The sequence below is a fragment of the Zeugodacus cucurbitae genome, chromosome 6 (assembly GCF_028554725.1).
Source record: "Zeugodacus cucurbitae isolate PBARC_wt_2022May chromosome 6, idZeuCucr1.2, whole genome shotgun sequence".
Taxonomy (NCBI): domain Eukaryota; kingdom Metazoa; phylum Arthropoda; class Insecta; order Diptera; family Tephritidae; genus Zeugodacus; species Zeugodacus cucurbitae.
The window spans coordinates 58,942,909-58,962,037 of NC_071671.1; the positions used below are offsets into that span (position 1 = coordinate 58,942,909).

The window sequence follows — 19,129 nt, forward strand, 5'->3', positions numbered from 1 at the left end:
GTTTGTTTTTTGTTTATTATAATTAATGTTAACTCCTACTGTGGTGTTCTATTTCATAGCAGACGCATACACGCACTCAAACACACACACATATTTACATGCATGCAATGCATTTGCAAGCAGGCATGTCTATATGCAGGCGCTGTGTGACGTATATGCTCGCATATGAAATATGTTTTCGAAAATGCTTTTTATTTCATTTGAAATAATTTCTAAAAACTCAATACAATATGCCTAGACTACAATACTACGACTAACATACGCATTTAACTATATATGTACATAATATATCTACATATATACTATGAGTATATGTAAAATCTATGTTGTAAGTATGTACAATATGAATAACACATTTTGTATGCAACTAAATGTTTTAGAAACCCTGTGTAATGTGGCTCTGAAAGCAGGGATATTATATGAAGTCCAAAAATTCGTTATACCCTTATGTTATGCACTTCAGAATTAATTACTAGTTGGGTAAACGGACGGCATTATAATCGAAATCCATAAATTCAATTGGAATTGAACGAAATTTGGGTGATAGACACATATTAAATAATATTATTAAATAATAATAAGACCGATTTTGGATTGCGGTGATCAAATAATGAAATAAGACGAGAACTCTGAAGTAACTGTTAATTAGTTATTAACGGTATCGAAATAAATACACGTTTATGCTGTGGCACTAGACAACTTTAGAAAATATAATTAATTTATATTTGGCATTTAATTTTAATCCAAACGAACACTTCAGCAAATAAAGCAAACTGGTTTTTAAATGTTATTGTGACTATAAGAACTTCAAATATTTATATGTATTAAATAAATATATGTCAATAATTAGTTATTTATGGTTATAGCGATAATTGTTGAGTTTACTTGTTTATTAAGTTTAATTACTTTTCTGTTTTTAAACTTTAATTTTAATATACTTTATTTTATATATATTATTACTATATATGTGTGTATGTATGTATGTTTTTAATTTAAGTTGTATACTTAATATGCAATTTGTTTTCTTTGAAAATTCCATTAAAGCTGCACCATTTACTGATATATTTTCCTTTACGAAATTGTTACTTGTTTTGTATACACCGATATCATAATATCATTTATTTACAGTCGATAACGGTGATTAGTATTATTACACATTTTACTAAGCTTAAATTTTTCTTTAAACAAACAAAATTTTTCAAAATGTTAGAAGGAGAGAATATGTTAAAAAATAAACTATTTAAAGCGTTTGGTTTTTAACAATTGTTGTATATCGAAATTATACTTTAAATAATTATGTTTTAAGTGATAATAACTGATGTTTAGTAAACTATGTTGTGTTAAAGAATGATTTGATACAATAATTTGTAATTTCACAAATTTAAGTGCTTACTGAAAATGTAAATATAAATAAAACAGGGTGCTTTATCATAATTAAAACGAAAATAATAAAATAAATATAATTACAATAAACTAATATTATTTAAAATGGCAGAATGGAATTAGAATTAGAAAATACAAAAATTATGAAATAAAAAATGATAAAATAAAATAGTTGGAAAAATTTTAAAATTAGTTGCGATATTTTGTAACTTTTATAAATAAGTTTAAAGCTATAAATTGTAAGGTACGTCATAAAAACTAAACTAATTAATAAAAAATTGTGACTAGAAAATTGTTTTTGTATTTTTTATTATACAACTATTTACATTATTTAAACCACTACACCTAAGACAAATCAAATTTAACAATTGATAAATTTGCCCATAATTTTAAATGTTTCTTTTTAATTTATAACGGACCGTAAAATATTTATTACTAAATTCGCTGACGATTTATTTAGTAGTTAGCCATATACTAATTTTATGTTAAAAATTAAAAGCTTTAGTGTGGCTATGACTCTTGTATTTGTTTTAAGCCTTTGAAGCACTTGGGCAACTACATATATAATTTAAGCGTTAATTAAAAATTATTACTATTTTACACTGTTAAACTTATTTAATGGCATTTTATATACATGCATATTTGTCTACAAATATTGTTGTACAACGTGTATTTCACTATTAAAAACACTATCTCACTAATAAATTTACTATTTTCTTAAAATATTATAATTTGTTGTTAAACATAAATATGCTGTAATAAAATAAATTAAAGCTCACATTATGTATGCATTAAAATTTGTAGTTCGCCGCTTTTACAACTTGTATCTATTTTATATATACTATATATATGTGTATGTAATATGTGGTATTTAAACTTTAACATTCGTATTACTTTGTTTCATTTTGTTACACTCTTTCATCACGATTTCTTCTTTTGTTCGTTTATTTCATTTCCTTTTCCCTTTTCCGCATACGTTTTTTGTTGTAATGCGTTAAAATTAAAGCTATTCTATGTGTTGGACGGTGGTTTCTTTGTGTTGTTGTTGGTGTCGTTCCATTAGTGGCTGCGCTATGGAACTACTAGCGGAAACGCTCCGCCGAAATCAGCTGCAGAGTAAATTGAAGAAGCCTCTACCCTTTTCGGAACGTGGTGCCATTAGCATAGGAACTTGATTCTTATGTGTGACTTTTATCTAATTGGAATATAGAGAAGACATTTGTAAGCGCTATTTATTTTGTTTATTCACTCATGGTACATACCGTGCAAGGTACCTGCATCCATGGCTCACCATCGATTTGCATAGGAAATGTTTTCTTAGTCTTAATAACGACTTCACTACACTGCGCCAAACGTCGACCGGAGGCGCGCAGACCGGTGCGCACTTGACCCATGTGCAGACAATTTTCCAAACCAATAACTTCTATGAGGCGATCGCCGAAATCTACAGAGTGATAGAAAGAAAATGGAATTAAAAATAAAATTATAAAAATAGTTAACAAAATTGGCTTTAAAAGTTAAATAATCTATAAATAATAATAGATTTGTAATATGTATGTGTATATGTACATGAATGCTAATATACTACAATAATTCTATATTAAAAATATGAAAAAGTAATTGTATGTTTTAAAGCTTTTTATAAATTCAAAATTCCGGGTCACCCTGTTATCCTTTATTGCACTTCGTCTAGTTCCGTTTGACTAGTTTATTTTAAATCGTTGTCCGGTGTGGCTTGGCTTTCGCGCGAGCAGTCAAGTTTTTCTTTTAATTTCGTGAGAATTAATATACATTTAGTTTATAAAAATTGCTAATTTGTACATTTAATAAGTAAGAGGATAGTTGAAGTTAATAATTCCCTTGTATGAAATGTTTTTGTTGGTAAAAAGAAAATGTACATACATATATGCAAATGCATTTGTTGCAAAGTTTTCTGCGCATAGCAAGATTCGTAAGATGGCGCCGCGAATTGGAAGTAACGAGCTGTGCGCAAAAACAAAAGTGGAAGTGTAGCCGGTTCGGTTGTTGCTCGGTAAAGTGTACTTTTTCGCGTTCGCGTACATAGTCGAGTGAGATGTGTAATTTCGCGTAAACTAAAGATATTTGGCCTAAATAAAAGCGTTATTTAGGTTATAGTAAAGTAATAGCCCATTGTAATATAATTTCAAATGGGTGAAGTGTTTTTGCAAGTAAAAAGAAAATGTGCAAATGCATTTGTTGCAAAGTCTTTTAAGAATATCGTGAGATGCGCCTGTATGGGTAAAGAAGCGCTGTGCGCAAAAACAACGTCGGTTCGCTTGTTCCTCGGTAAAGTGTACTTTTTCGCGTTCGCGTACATAGTCAAGTGAAACATTTAATTTCGTGTTTTAATATTCCCTAGACTCAATAAAAGTGTTATATTGAGCTATTTAGTTCATGGTTAACTAATAGCCCATGATGTAATTTAAAATGGGTGATTGTTTGTGGAAGTAAAAGAGAAAATATGCAAATGCATTTGTTGTAAAATTTGCTAATGGGAAAGCGAAGCGCTATGCACAAAATGAAAAGTGGAAGTGTCGTTCGTTCGTTTATTACTCGATATATTGTACTTCCGTGCGTGTAAATCGGTTTAAAAACATAATTCGCTAATAATGTATGTAGTATGCCCTCAACAAATGCAAAGTAAAATAAACGTGAATATGTCTAAAAAGGAAATGCACTTGAGCATGCTGTGACATGTTTTTGCAAGCTAACGTTACAAAGAATGTGGAAATAAAAACACTGGAAATAAAACAACAATACAATGGGAAGCAGCAAGCAGCACCGGTAATTTGGTAAATTTCGCAGCTAATTTAAAACAACAATTCACAGGGTGAGTCAAATGATTATAATAAATATATCTTTTAGATTTTTATATGCTATAAATATATTTTTATATAATGTTATAATATTGAAATTTTGATTAATTTGTATATTGGTAAATATTCGTTGTGATTAGGAGTTAATAAGTTAATTTTGAAATTCTCTGTGACATTTATAAATATGTAAACATTGTGTATCCTACTGAAGATGAACGAATTTTGCTATATTTTGCATTGCCCATATTGATAATTGTTTATACGTGTTATTAATTCATATATATTTTATAACTTTATTAAGTAAAGTAAAATTTAAAAAATTTCCCAAGATTTTTTTATTTTGTATTTTTATCATTTAAAATATCACTCACCTTGCGTTGCTACTGATAAGTCGACAGAAGCAAAGCTTGTCGCGGAGAGTTCTTTATCCGAAGATTTCAGTTTCTTCCCTTTACGGAATGGACCAGCGCTTTTGCGTATGCGTTTCTGTGACAAATGTTCACCCCACAAATTCGAGCCGCCGTGTGTGTAAGGAATGTTTAGCAAGGCAACACCCTGCAGATGTGGACCATTGGCTAAATTTAGTGAGACACCGTCGCACTATAAAGAAATAGAGAAAAATATGCATAAATAAAAAGTGGTAGTAAATAGGTATTTAGAAGGAAGAAAATAAAAAAAGGAGAAAAATGCTTAAAAGCTAGATGCTCCGCTTTCTAGTGGTAAACTTGGCTTGGCCACTATATTATTTATAAGAAAAGGGACCGTTTCTACTAGAATTCTTAGTGAATGGCTAACAATGTATTTGTTGTGTTTTTTTGTTTTTCATCATTTTGTATACATTTTTTTTCTTTTTTATTTTCCCCAACACTACGTATTTAAGATTGTTTTCTGTTTCCATTTTCCCTTCGTTCGTTGGCCACTGCTTGCTGTTGGCAATTTGTAGCATTTTTATGCTAAAACGAGCGTGCTCCTTAAAAGCACCACAAATGGCTGCAACCAACGAATATAATGTCATAATTTTTGTAAAAAATTACCACGCTGTTGGTCTCTCCATTTATTTTGCTTTTATTTTGATATTTTATTTTTCTTTTGTTAAAACTTCCTTCCGCTCACTTGGGTTATATTTGCTTAGGCTTCATTGGTCAACGAAATTTCCTAACGGAAATTGCTGAGCTTGCTTGTTGGTGGCGTGCTGTCGTTCTGCACGTGTTTACACAAACAAACACACATGTATCCTATATGCAGATGGCACACATTTATATTAAAACCCCTTAAGACAGTTTTGTGTGTAAAGAAAGCAAACAATGTTACTAACACATCATTACGCAAATTATGCTCCTCTTCGCTTCGCAATTTACACATACATTCGCCTTTTTATTTGTATGCCACACAAAAAAGGACATTCAAGACATGCATATGTGGCTATTATCTTTTATGGCCGTTAGCTGCTAAATGGTTATATTATAATACAAATGCACATTAAGCACAGTTATTCAATGGGTGAATGTCTCTCTGACGACAGCCTCTCATATGCACATATACGAAGGTGTTTTTGTATGTTATAAATGTTTTCAATGTAATTTTGTGGCAGACGCAGTTTTTATGTAAATTCTTATTGCTTCCTTCCCTTCGCTCGCATGTCAAGTGAGCTTCAGGTGATGGGTTCTTCTTCAGCTATATGTATGTATGTATGTGCAGTCAAGAAGTTTCGGCAGTGGCTTTGATTAGCCTATTGAAAGTTCACACATTCACACATACACGTTACCGTTTGGGAATGTCCTGCAACTAAGCGCTTGCAAACGCTCATTTTATTTGATGTATGTTTGGGCTGTTAATTTTATAGCCCGTAAAATGCTCAACGACAGCTGTGACCGGTGGATCAAAGTGTGGCAAGTAGCATAAACCTGAGTTGAGATACAATATATCACAAAAAAAGTTTGCAATTGAGCGTTATATTATACGGTTTTTATTTCTTATCATCTTGATGCGTTAAATACATATATATACATGTACATATGTATGTAGTTCCACTTTGGTCAGCGTTTTCAGGACGGGTCACCGTACTTATGGTATGTGCATGTTGAGTATGACTGGATTTCAGCACCAGCTTAACGACAGATCTAAGTCTATACTTTTTGACAAGCTTATACCTTTTTCTTTGATTAAATGGGGGACTATTTTCGCACTAGGTTTGATTAGTGTCATATGGAGATCTCTCATATAGTGAGTTTATTGAACATGATTTGTCTCCGTGATCGACCCATTTTTGGATTCTCGAGACGTATCTATATTAATCATTGGTGAAATTTTGTATTTTCAATACAATTTGTGTCATAGAATTACGATTTGAATATTCTTTTTTCATAGAATACATGGAATATGTTTCGATGAATATCACTTAGAAAATATAGAGAATATCGTTCGTGAACTCATCGTTTTAGCATTGGATAAATAATGGAGACTCTCAAGAATCTTTTTTTCTGATTCGACTCAAGAATCTTTTTTTGATTGGGTATCAATAGGAAAGGTTATCAAAATCAAAATTCTTCTAAATCTCTTCTGATTTGACTCAAACAATCTTAGTTGATAGTTTGGGTATGGGTGTGTAACAGTATCACAACCAAAATGGTATACTTTGCAAAAGCACCGCCGATAGGAAATCGAAAAAATATAGTAAAATGCTTTTAAATCATGAAAAAGTCAACTGAGACTATAAAAAGAAATTAGATGAAGCAACTGAAGGTCGTTTCGGACAAAGACAATAACAAGCTTAAGTTAATTAATAGCTTGAAGAATATTAGCGATAGTAAAGATACTACTTAGTTAGTGAATATTGGTAACAATACCGAAAAAGTGGAGTTTCAAAATGGTAGGTCTCGAAATGAAGCCGTAATTTTAATGTTTTAAAACAGATACAAGTTTAACACTCATCTTCTTCCAACAATTGCCTTGTCAATATATTCTTTACATTCATATTTAAAGATTCCAAAAGCGATTTTGTTAAACTCTTTCCCAATACGTTAATTTAGAGAAAATCCCATTCGAATGAAACGCTAATTTTTCGCTGAACCGTTGGCACTAATGAGCTGTAAGCAATGACATTCGATGATAAGCTCGTGCCATAGTGCAGATCTCGACCAAATTACCAAACTGCGAGGACACATAATTTACGGTTGAGCAAATTTTCAGCGTGTTCAATCGACATCTGCGCATAGCGATGTGAGTACACCCGTAAGCCAAAAGCATAAACATTTCAGCGCTGAGATGTGAAAATCTAAAACGAATGAGCAGTAGAGATTGCCAAGTCAAAATGTCGATTTTCCGGCACATTTTCCGCAGCGATTTGCCATCGCGTTTAAAGTGCCGAACGTTAATGATGAATTTTTCGCGTTTTACCGGCGTTTGCATGAAGCACTCACTCACTCAGCGGGTAAAATATGCAACAACATGAAATGACATGGCGGTGGGATTGATAGCTTGATGAAAGCAAATTGCATAAGAAATGTAAGCAGAAAGGGGTGGTGAGAAGAGTAGAAGAGTGGATGTTGAAGACTAAGAGTTGTATATTTCGAAAGTCCTAACAGTATATGAACATGCATATGTGTATGTGAATGAGCCCAGCCAGTTCAACCCAACTTTTTACGGTTTACCCCGTTTTTTACATATGTATATCTAGATTGTGGCTTCTTGTGAAATGTGTCAGTACCGTTCTTCTTGTTGTATACTATATACTTTCGTTTTGCCATTTTTTGCGATTTTCAGGGTGATACTGCAAAAGTTTCGCCTGAAAGCTGGTAGCACTTCACACTTACTTGACAGGTGCTTAACACTTACTTAGCTGGCGTACACACCTACATACATACATATATCATCATATACACCCAGAAATAACGGTACTTCTTGCTTGTGTTACCTTTTGGTGTGGCTTTTGCAGTTACTTAATTCATAATTTTATTTCATCTGCACACTCATACATTTGATTTTTGGTGAACATTTTCACCTCTCCCGCCCACATGGTACTTACCACAATTTCGATATTCTCGTGCAGATTCTTGCATGACGCCGCAAATGTTTCTGAAGTAGCATATTCAAAGTACCACAGCTTGTTCTTCATGCGACTATTGAATTTGTGTGGATTCTTCTCGCGCTCCAAGTGGAATTTAACGCAGATTGCTGCATCCTGTAAATGAATTAATTAAGAAAAACATATGTGTAAATTAAATAAGATTTTCATTTAATGTAAGCACTTCACAACGGACATATACAGTTTTGATATAAAATATATATATGTTCTTCAGTATAACACGGCTTCTCAGGGAGATCAAGAGATATTAGGTAGATCTTAAAGCAATTTCTGTTGTAAAGTCTCATAATTGAAAAAAAAAAACTATTTCAGCTTTATTGATTCATTAGACTCCTCTTTTTGTTATACATATATTCTTAACTAGGGGCAGCAAAAAACATACAGATACGCTCCAATCCATCAAAATTCGATAAGATTTTTATACCTGAAATCGAATATTTCTAAAAAACATAAATTTTCTACATATTCTAAGTTTTCCCAGCCAAATTATGTAACTTTTTCCATTTTCCTTCCGTATTTATTTGACGGCAGTGCGTAGAGGCATGTGCATAGTGGGCACCCAATCCAATGAGATTGCAGCTTGGGTGCCCTTACTCGCAAGCTCATCGGCTTTGCAGTTTTCAGCCATAACGAGTGAATGCTCTCCTCCGTGAAATAAGTAGCACATCGGAGTAATCTATCAGATGCTGCCTTTTTGGCAGCTACCTCCGCTTGCAAAATGCTGCAGTAATCTGACAGTCTAAAGCTGGACTTGACGCCAAAGCTCCATGCAGAAGACTCTTTTTTCCCTTTGAACTTAGATCCATCCGTGAAAAATTTCACAGCGCTTCTTCTCCACCGACCCGCTCACATCTATTTCGTAGAAATGCCGTCAGAGAAGGAGCCGCGGGGATTAGGCTCCGCAAGATAGTAATTCAGTTGTCAAGGGATGCATACCCAGCTTTTCTGACTCGAATATCCACCTTGGCGGCAATGCACCTACACGCAACAGGTGCTGTACATAGAATGGCAGGAAAAATTTAGACTTTTTGATCGCTGAATAGTTCACACCAAGCTATTGTGATGAAAACTATGCAAAAACTTTTCTTCCAAAACTAACTATACGATCAAATGACGCTAAATATCATTCCACATATTTATTGGAGCTTCTACTGAGTCTTTCTTGTGTTTGTATAATATTTTTTTATTCTTATACTGAAGATTCTTCTTGTTGTATTTATAAATGGTTAATAATGCTTTCAAAGCTTAGCTTATCACAAAGTACATCAAGTCACAAAGATTATATACATAAATACATATATATATATGTATGTATATGAAACCCAACGAAATGACTTTTACTTTGAATTCCATTTTTGTTTTGTAACTAATCACTGACCGAAGTCACTACATCACATTTAAGACAAAATACAACAGAATACAACACAACATTTCATTGTTAAATCACAAACAGAAATTCGAGATTTGAAATTCTCGTTAAAACTTATCACTTGTACAAGTGTAATTTTGTGGTTTTCAACTGACACCGAGTTTCAGCAAAAAATTTGCATAAACGAGTATTTATCTCTGCTATTTTGTAATTTGGACATATGAAACCTCAGAAATGGGGAAAAATTAAATGTTTTCAGAAAGTTTGTTTGTAATCACAATTTGAAAATCACAACAAGAACAACAATACGCACTGGCACAAAAATGTATAAGTTTGCAAACAAAGCAATAATTTCCACTCTGATTCTGCACAGCTCACAAGTTTTCGTACACAAGTGGCGTAAAAATTGCTGAGTAGCAGCATAAAACAATGCCAAGCGTTCACAGTTGTAAGTTGCGTAAGTCTAGGAGTCGTAAGGAGTGCATGTGTATTATGCGTGCTGCCACTATATGATGATAAAATGAATGCATCGTGCCCCTGGGCGAATTCACGCAAGGAAGCAAAGTGTGGTGCTGTTAACTTTTCAACTTTCAATGATTAGCATGAATAGTTCACAGCAAATTTGTAATGCCTTTGCGGTGCCCAGTTGGAAGTAGTGAGGTTGACATTATATAAAATGTGGGAGAAATAAATTATGAAGAGTTATGTTACCCTTGATAATTTTTGAAAAAATATTTGAAGAATTGTTGGTGTAATAAAATTGATAGTAAGTCGGACAATTCGCGTTTGATATGTATAAAAATTCAGATCAGAGACTAAAGTGAGGTTTATTTGTCTAATTATTGGTCCAATCAGTTAGAATTAATAAACTTCTCATTGTCAGTTTTCTTCTTCTAATGTCAGTATTCTCAAAATCTAGTATGTGCATGTTCATAATTAGGTCTCAAAAACATATTCTGTGGTTTTAGGCAAGTATCTCAAATATATCTCCTGAGCTTTACCCATTGATAGGTTAAGTAAGGTTAAAGTTAGGCTGATGTAGAATGGTCAAGGAATCTTAAACATAAATTTCGTAACGTTTGGACATTTTAAAAAAAAAACTATAACATGTATTGTATTCTCAATTCAATGCCATTAGTAGGGTCTGTCAAGCTTTTGGTCTATCGCTTCCTTTATGACTCACCTTGAAGTTGCCATATGGTCTGATATCTTTTTGGAAGGGTAATCTTGTAACGGCTATATGTAGACCTTTCGACCAATCTGGAATCACCAGTGAAATTGCGCAATCATCCGAGCTTTTTTCCGAAGTGTTAATAAAGAAAATATTTTCATATTTTTCAATACTTTGCAGTCGAACTTTTCCATTCTCATACCATTGAAATTCATTAAATAGGTACCTATAATTATATACCTTTTCCGATATCAATGAGGAAGCATATATTTCTGATATAAAATACAAAGTTTGAGAGTCATTTTATAGGGACGTTAAGTGAGTTTAACTTTCTAAGAAAATATACTCGTTTGTAATCGATAAAATTTGTTGTCCATATCTACATACATATAGAATCAGTCTGTGGTGCTATAATATATTTCTCAATAATTGCATTTTGTAACTCCGTAATTTCCTACTGGGTATATCAGACTCATCCATTCATGTGTACGAAAATAACACTCACTCGGCAGTAAGGTAGTGCAGAGCTACATATTTTATGTGCACAAAGAAGGACTATCGCAAAAAGGACTGCCGTATGAAATATGACAGTCAGAGGACTAAAGAACTTAAGTTGACTCTTAACGAATGGGTGTAACACGCTTGAAGGACACAAGTAAAGAAGGCGAATAAATAAAATGTTAAATATAAATATAAAATTTAAGATGTGCTTCCATACATATGTATATACATATATAAAGAGCTCAAGATTTACGAGATATACAAAGAATTAAGGCATTGATATAATGGCGCAAGCGACACACAAAAGAACGGTAAAGATCGCTAAAAGTGGCAAAATGCAAAAGAGAACAGAATGGATGATTTCTGTTTGGCGCGTAAATTCGTAAATGTAACTTAAGCGTATGTGTGTGCGCGCTTCCATTGACAAAATACCTTTTTATTATGCATGCGGTTGAATTGAGAAATCACTGAATAACGCTTTAACCGAGACGCATCAATAAGGCAGACAAACATAAGTAGCTTACCAATAAGTGCATATGTACATATGTATATAAGTAAACACATTCACACACGCGTAAAATAAATCACATCTGCCATTTTATAAAGCACTAATGAAGCCATCGATTTTGTGGCTTCAGATTGCGGATTGGCGGTCGGATTTTCTCCGCCGATTGTACCGATTGTGGCGAACTTTTGGCATACAAAAAAAAAGCACAAATACGAGAAAATTGCATACGCATTTATCACATGGGAGTTGTTGTTGTAGTTGAGTGTTATTGTGATAGTGAAACTAGATCACCACGCAGTGATTGCCTTTCGACCGCCATAAAATTGTTTCCTGCTTCACAATTTACCGTTAGTCGTCATGTGACGACAACACTTTGACGCAAAACAGTTGCTGTCATAATCTGGTAGCGCAATTTTATATGAAATCCGCACAGTAGGTGCGTATGTGAGATTAAATTTATGCAAATAAGTATGTAGGTATTAAAATAAAATCAGATAAAAGTAAATAGCGGTTTTGTATTGGGATTCGATTGCGGATTTGCTATGTGGGTGATGGTGTGTGGTTTTTATTAAAGGAATTATAGTTGTAGTTTTTATATTAATATTCCGGTGATGTGAGTGTGTTCGCAAAACTTTAAGCTATGACGCATTGATTTAACTTTTATTAATGGCAATAGCAACTAGAGATTAATGACGCATTTACTGGCACCACCATCACATTTATCATAAAGTTAGCTGAAATATCGCATTTTCCTTGTATTGTTCAACTCGAAATTGTTTAAATCATATATCCTATGCTAAACAGATAGGTAACGTTGTATAAACGAGTAAAACAATAAGATGAAGTAGTTTTCAAAATAAAACGAAACTGTTGTTCTATTTACAAAAGCAATCAACTAAGCTAGAAGAGAAGTCTTTATGAACAAGAAATTCGCAATATATTTTTTTTTCCAAAATTGGGAGCTGCAGAGTTAACTGAACTTGGTCGGATTTAAATCTGGGGTCTATTTACTATTATATAGATCCGACTGTTATGATTGATCTTATAGGTTTCGACTAAAATATAGATTTTCCTTTTCCGATGTGCTGTGATCTCAATGGAACTTTTCAGATGCTCAGATGCCAATATTTAAGAAATATATATATTTTTAACTGTCGACAAGAATATATTTGACACTAAGAATTTTTGTTTTAAAGTTGATCAGCAATTTAATGATTTTTTATATTTGGTTTTTTCAAAGAAAGATTAAGTAAAAGTTTTTACTTTTCAACCTATATCAAGCAATAAAGAAAACAAAATGCAAATGAAAGGTTACATTGAGAAATTGCAATTAAATTAATTTTGTTCTCGAAATAGAATCCTTTCTATGCGTATTTGAAGTTGGTGAAGATGTAAATAGTAAATATTGAGTAAAAATCGGTCAAATTATGTAATTAATATTGAAAGTTATATAATTTTCGGACCGCGGATTAAATATCTTTTGTAAAATTTACTTCTAACTTACGCTAGATGGCACAGCTTTGGTTTTTGTTTTAATTTTTCAACGGAAGCTAGTATTTTTTGGATGATTGCATTTTCTACTAATATTTCTTTTTAAGGGCATAAGTGGTCGAAAAGTTCGATTTATGAGAGGAAATTTGTATGAAATTTGACTTCTATTGCCAATTTAAGAGTTCGAGTTATGGAGAGTTATAGAAGTTCGAGTTATGGAAGTTCTACTGTATTAATAAACGTTAAATGTTCATCATGTTCTTAGAGTGCAAAATATTTCTTCAGCACATCTAAAAGACGAGACTTTAGAATTTTATCTGAATAAGTGTTTTAAGTTGTGACCAATGCCAAAATTTCTTCATAGTAAATTATTCTAAATAAAACTAATAAACGAAAGAGCATTTCATGTTTCATAAACAGACTACCTTGTAATATAGATATTTAGCGATAAGTAAAGATTAGTGAAAGAATTGTAGAAAATAAGTCTTGGATCTTCATATTAGGGGTAAAGGTATGGGCTATATAGTTTTATTAAGAATGTAAAAGGAGTTATTTTTATCGATAAATACTTATAATTTTATTAATTCCTTTTGCATAAGGAAAAAATATAATATATAAATCTCAATGCCTTCGTTAAGTTCCTTTTCATGTGCCTATAATAATTAAAATTCCATTTATACCATATTTATATAACCAAACAGAATGCTTGAGAGTATAAACAAAAATCTTTTGATTAAATTTTCCCTCACGCATTGCCGTTGGCAAAATAACAACATTTTGGCTTATCCACTTGTAGTATACTTTTATGCGCTTTGTTTATTTTATTCGACTTTGATGGTGAGCCGTAAAAGTGTTGCGCTTAAACGGCAAAACGTGAAGACATACATACATATGGACGAATAGATACAAAATATATACAGCTGTACTTGTGTGTAGTGGCAATTTCAAACGTTAACTACTATGTATATGAACGCTTAGGCGCATTTGTATGCACATATCAACCGAAATGAGATTGCTCATTTTGTAGTAGCTGCCTTTTGGAAGCAAGCAACACACACTCACATACACACCTCATGTAGATGTGCGAATCAGTGATTTTGCTGGCCATTTACTGCCGCGCACATTTGGCCACATAAATTCCTATTTGCCGCGAAATGTGTTGATTGTAATCTGGGGATTTAATGGAGGATGGCAACGATGCCATTTTGGGTGCACAAAGGCATTTTCGTGTGTATGTGTGTAAACGCCTAAAAGTATGCCACATCATTATGTGAACGTGCGTTTTTCTTCTGGCTCGTGTGTCTGTGTGTTTGATTGACAAAAACAACAAATGCCTTTGCTACTTCACTTTCACGCTAATGTGTGTGGCATACATACCATATGTGTGTGTGTGTGTGTGTTAGTGCTGTTATGTGAATTTATGCAGAAAATGCGCGTTTTGGGGCAATGACTTCACTTCACTGCCGTGGCGCTCACTTTAATAGCTATTTTATTTGAGTTTATTGCAAGCGGAAATGGGCGGGGGAGTGCTTTTATACATAGACATGTGGGTGTGTGTGTTGATATTTATGTAAGTTTGGGATTATTGTGGAATTAAAATTAAACTTAATGCTAGAATGTCAGCAATAGTTGACAGCACGAAATTGGTACTGGGAGACAACGATTTGCAAGTACATGTATATATGTATATAATATATATAGTAAATATATATAATTTCCCGTCAACCCGAACAAAATCTCTCTCCCTCTCTTTAAGTACTAACAATATCATGGTGTAAAACTTTTCGTTGACAGCATTGAAGTTGATACGGAATTTCGACACATAAAAAAGTAAAACTTTTCATTTTCTGACAATACTTTTTTATTACTGGCAGTCGCCAACGAACAGACCACTAGAAGCTAATTCATTTATTTGTGTTTACACGCTTTTTATTAATGCATAACGTAAGCGCAAACTTTTTCAATTTCAAATCAACATTGAAAGTTATTATTCCCCTCAAAGCAAATGAAGAAAAAACATTGCATAGTAAACCTATTTGATCCATACCACTCACGGTATTTAAAAAGAAACTTTTAACTTACAACGCCTCAACTATGTACTAAACACCAAATTTGCATGCTGCATGTCTCTCGATTTGCCGATTAATCTGATTTCTCGTGGTAATGAGCAGCATTACCGTCGCATATTAACAACGTGTCGCCGAAAGTTAAAAGTACCGACGCGTTCATCGTTAATAAAATACTAAACTAATAGGAAGGGCATCAACAACAACAATTCTTTGCTTTTCTGAATGAATATGCAAATGTAGGCATGGTGGTTTCGCGTGTGCGACGACCTCTAATACAATTTGGTCGCTCATAATATGCGCAACAAGGAAGAGCGACCGCGTCGTGAATATTAAATGTGCCTAAAAGCATGCTTGGAAATTTATTAGAATCGTATAAGACGCACAGTGGACGGAATTTGGGTTTTAAAATTGGTTAAACGTCTTCTTCAAACTAAAAATGTTCAGAAGACGGTGCAAAACTGAATTTACTCTAAACCTTGACCGTCTTTAGGATGACTTTACTGCTAAGTATGGATTATAAATTATGAATTGTGAATTATGAATTATGAATTATGAATTATGAATTATGAATTATGTATTATGTATTATGAATTATGAGTTATGAATTATGAATTATGAATTATGAATTATGAATTATGAATTATGAATTATGAATTATAATTTTTGAATTATGAATTTTGAATTATGTATTATGAATTATGAATTATGAATTATGAATTATGAATTATGAATTATGAATTATGAATTATGAATTATGAATTATGAATTATGAATTATGAGTTATGAATTATGAATTATGAATTATGAATTATGAATTATGAATTGTGAATTGTGAATTGTGAATTGTGAATTGTGAATTGTGAACTGTGAATTGTGAATTGTGAATTGTGAATTATGAATTATGAATTATGAATTATGAATTATGAATTTTGAATTATGAGCATTAGTCAAGTCACTAGCACTATGCCATAATTAATCAGCGCAATTGGGAGTTTTCCGAACTAAAATTCTATCAATGATTCCAAAGTATAACCTGTCGGGAAGGATATTTTAGGTCAAAATCGAACGAATTTTTCATGAAAATGTAGTGAAATACCTGCTACTGATCGATATTTAGTGAATAGTTTTTTTTTTGTGTTAATGAAGAGCCTTTCTGGTTATTTATTGGCTCTCAAATTCAAATCGATTTTAAATTAAAATAATGTTGACTTCTGCTATTTTACGTTAAAATATACACTTTATCCAAGATTTTTAATTAAATTTTACTGGTTTTTAAACAATTAAAAATGCTTTAAATTACAATTAGCACTCATTTTAATTTATTGCTACTGTAAGGGAAGCTAAAACTTTTTTCCATGGTGTCATGCGCCTCTTAAGTAACCTACATGTACAAGCTCGCATTAATGAAACGTCTTGCCACAATTTAGGCGCTTATGTAAAAACTCGAAGTAACAGCGGCGCGGAAAAGTATGCAATTGTGCGCTGACAAGAATTAAATTAAATTGTGCGGCGTCTTATACATACATACATACACCCTTGTGGATATAAAGGTGCGGGCATACCAAGAAGCAGTTTAATCTAATGAAGGCATTTAATGATGTCTTCTGCTTAAAATGCTACCAACACATAATGTATATATATAAGAAGCATGTGAGTGTGCCTGGTGCTTGCTCTTAAAGCTCGTTACCAAGCTGCGTGGGGCCACTTGGTTATACTTTTGTGTTCGTGTATGTTGTGGTGTGCACAATGGCGCGGGTAATCATAATTATTATATTAATAATAATCATAATCCTGCAAGTTTATTCTGTCCAATAAAAGAGGATATGACTATATAAAATGTGACCAAATGAGGGCAAAACACTAATAACAATAACGACAATATTAAAAGTGATGTTAAGGGAACGCTGGCGGTCACAGTGCTGTGGCATGACAACCTTGACAATTGAGACTTGCAAGTAGAATATAATGTTAACAATGTATAGTTGGAAACATATTTTTTCTTTTTTCTGGGGCATAAATTAATTAATTTGGATGTAGAAGTTCGTGAAGGACTATTTATCTTTGGGAAGGACTATTAATTAATGAAATGTTAATTTATTATTAATTTTGATATAATAATTTAAATATTGATTAACACTTTATAAATGATTACTGAGTTTTTAAAAGCTTTTCTGGCATATTTTCTCGAGCAGAACTGTAAATGAAGCGCAAAAGACGCTCTATCCATTAATATAGTTCTTGTTATTAACTTTCAAATATGGTCCCCGCGCAAATCTCATCAAACCGCTTAATCTCTCGTAATTTCTATTAAAAAATTCTCACTTAAACCCATAACTATAATACACACATCCCCCGACCATTGTCTTCCATTTGTGCGTATTTCAAGCGAGAGGGATAACAAACAGCACAGCTGCGAGAAAAAAGCTGGCAGAAACAAATAAATCCGCTTAGTGAAAGCAAAAGTAATGGCGACGTAGAAACTCGCTCACAAAAAAATATAGAAGAAAAAAAAAAAAAAAACACCGACGGAAAATAAAAATAAACAAAAATGAAATGAAATGTAATGCAAGTAATGGAGAAGCACTAAAAAGTCGGTGCGGATTAGTGGCTTTGGCGTAAATTGTTGAGAAATAAATACGGTCGGCCTTTAGCCGGTCGACAAATGTGTTGTCTGCTGTAGGGTTTCATAGCCGAGTGTCAACGCAAATAAATCATGGGAAAAGGACAAGCCGTTACGGTTTATCGTGGCATAATATCCATAGCGACAAGTAATGGCAACGTATGTATGTGGGGAGTCTACATACTCATATGTAAAGTGCTATTATAAATATATACTCGTACATCCATATATGTTGTGTGGTGCCTATTTTTCCCCCATGTTTAGTTGTGATAAAAAAATGTGTGTAATGCGTGTGAGAAAAATGTCAGTGGCAACCAGTCGCCCGGCAGATAGAAGGCATTCAATTTCACGCGAAAATGCACCCTGTATAATCAAGCGGAAATTTGTAATATTTTCCCATAGTTGAGTGCGTCATGTAGTAGGAGAAAAAAAAAATAGTGGATTAAAGTGTTTAAGCTTGAACAATTTATTTGAGGTTATCATAAATACTGTTAAATAAATTGCACCAATAAAGAAGTGATTTATTTGCGCGAATTACGGCTGGACGATTATAAATTCGAGGGAGAATGAAATCTTCTTTTTTTGGGAATATATTTTTAAAGTTTATTAATGAATGAACGAATTCTAACCTAAAGATACCAGTTATATTTCTGATTTTTGCAAAGATGTCACTCTACAATATCAATATAGACCATTTAGAAGATTCAATAAGTGTGAATATGTTATTTAAATGTTCCGAAATTGTATTTGAGATTTGTTTTGGTCAGACATAACCTCCCATGTACCTTTCTCTATTCTATTTTTTAGCAATAGCGTAAGTTGAGTTAACCTACTTATTCGACCTACTCTTGTGGGATGCTGATTTAACCCCTTCCTTACTTAACGATACTCCTCGAAGAGGTGCCTTTTTCACCTAATTGTGACAGTTTTTCAGGTTTCAGAATAGCTGGCAACTCTGTTTAAAAATATAATTAAACTGAAGGCTTTACCAATACCTCGCCGCGGCTTTCTTTAACAACTATTTCGTAATATTTATAGTCAAAATTCTTTGTTAGGTGGCAACTCTATTACAAAATCTCTCTAAACCAACGGTTTC

The 19,129-nt window shown here is 32.8% G+C and overlaps 1 protein-coding gene across 4 annotated transcripts in view; it reads right to left on the minus strand.

The window, feature by feature from the left end:
- Positions 1-2,422: 2,422 nt before the first annotated feature.
- LOC105217464 (diacylglycerol kinase 1) overlaps positions 2,423-19,129 on the minus strand; it is a 159,432-nt gene continuing 142,725 nt past the window's right edge. For all 4 annotated transcript variants that reach the window (XM_054234651.1, XM_054234653.1, XM_054234650.1 and 1 more), the window contains 4 exons: positions 8,245-8,400; positions 4,592-4,820; positions 2,646-2,827; positions 2,423-2,578 (listed from right to left, as the gene is read on the minus strand). In XM_054234651.1, coding sequence (XP_054090626.1) covers positions 2,489-2,578; positions 2,646-2,827; positions 4,592-4,820; positions 8,245-8,400 — 657 coding nt within the window. In that variant the 3' untranslated portion in view covers positions 2,423-2,488. The remainder of the gene's footprint in view (positions 2,579-2,645; positions 2,828-4,591; positions 4,821-8,244; positions 8,401-19,129) is intronic.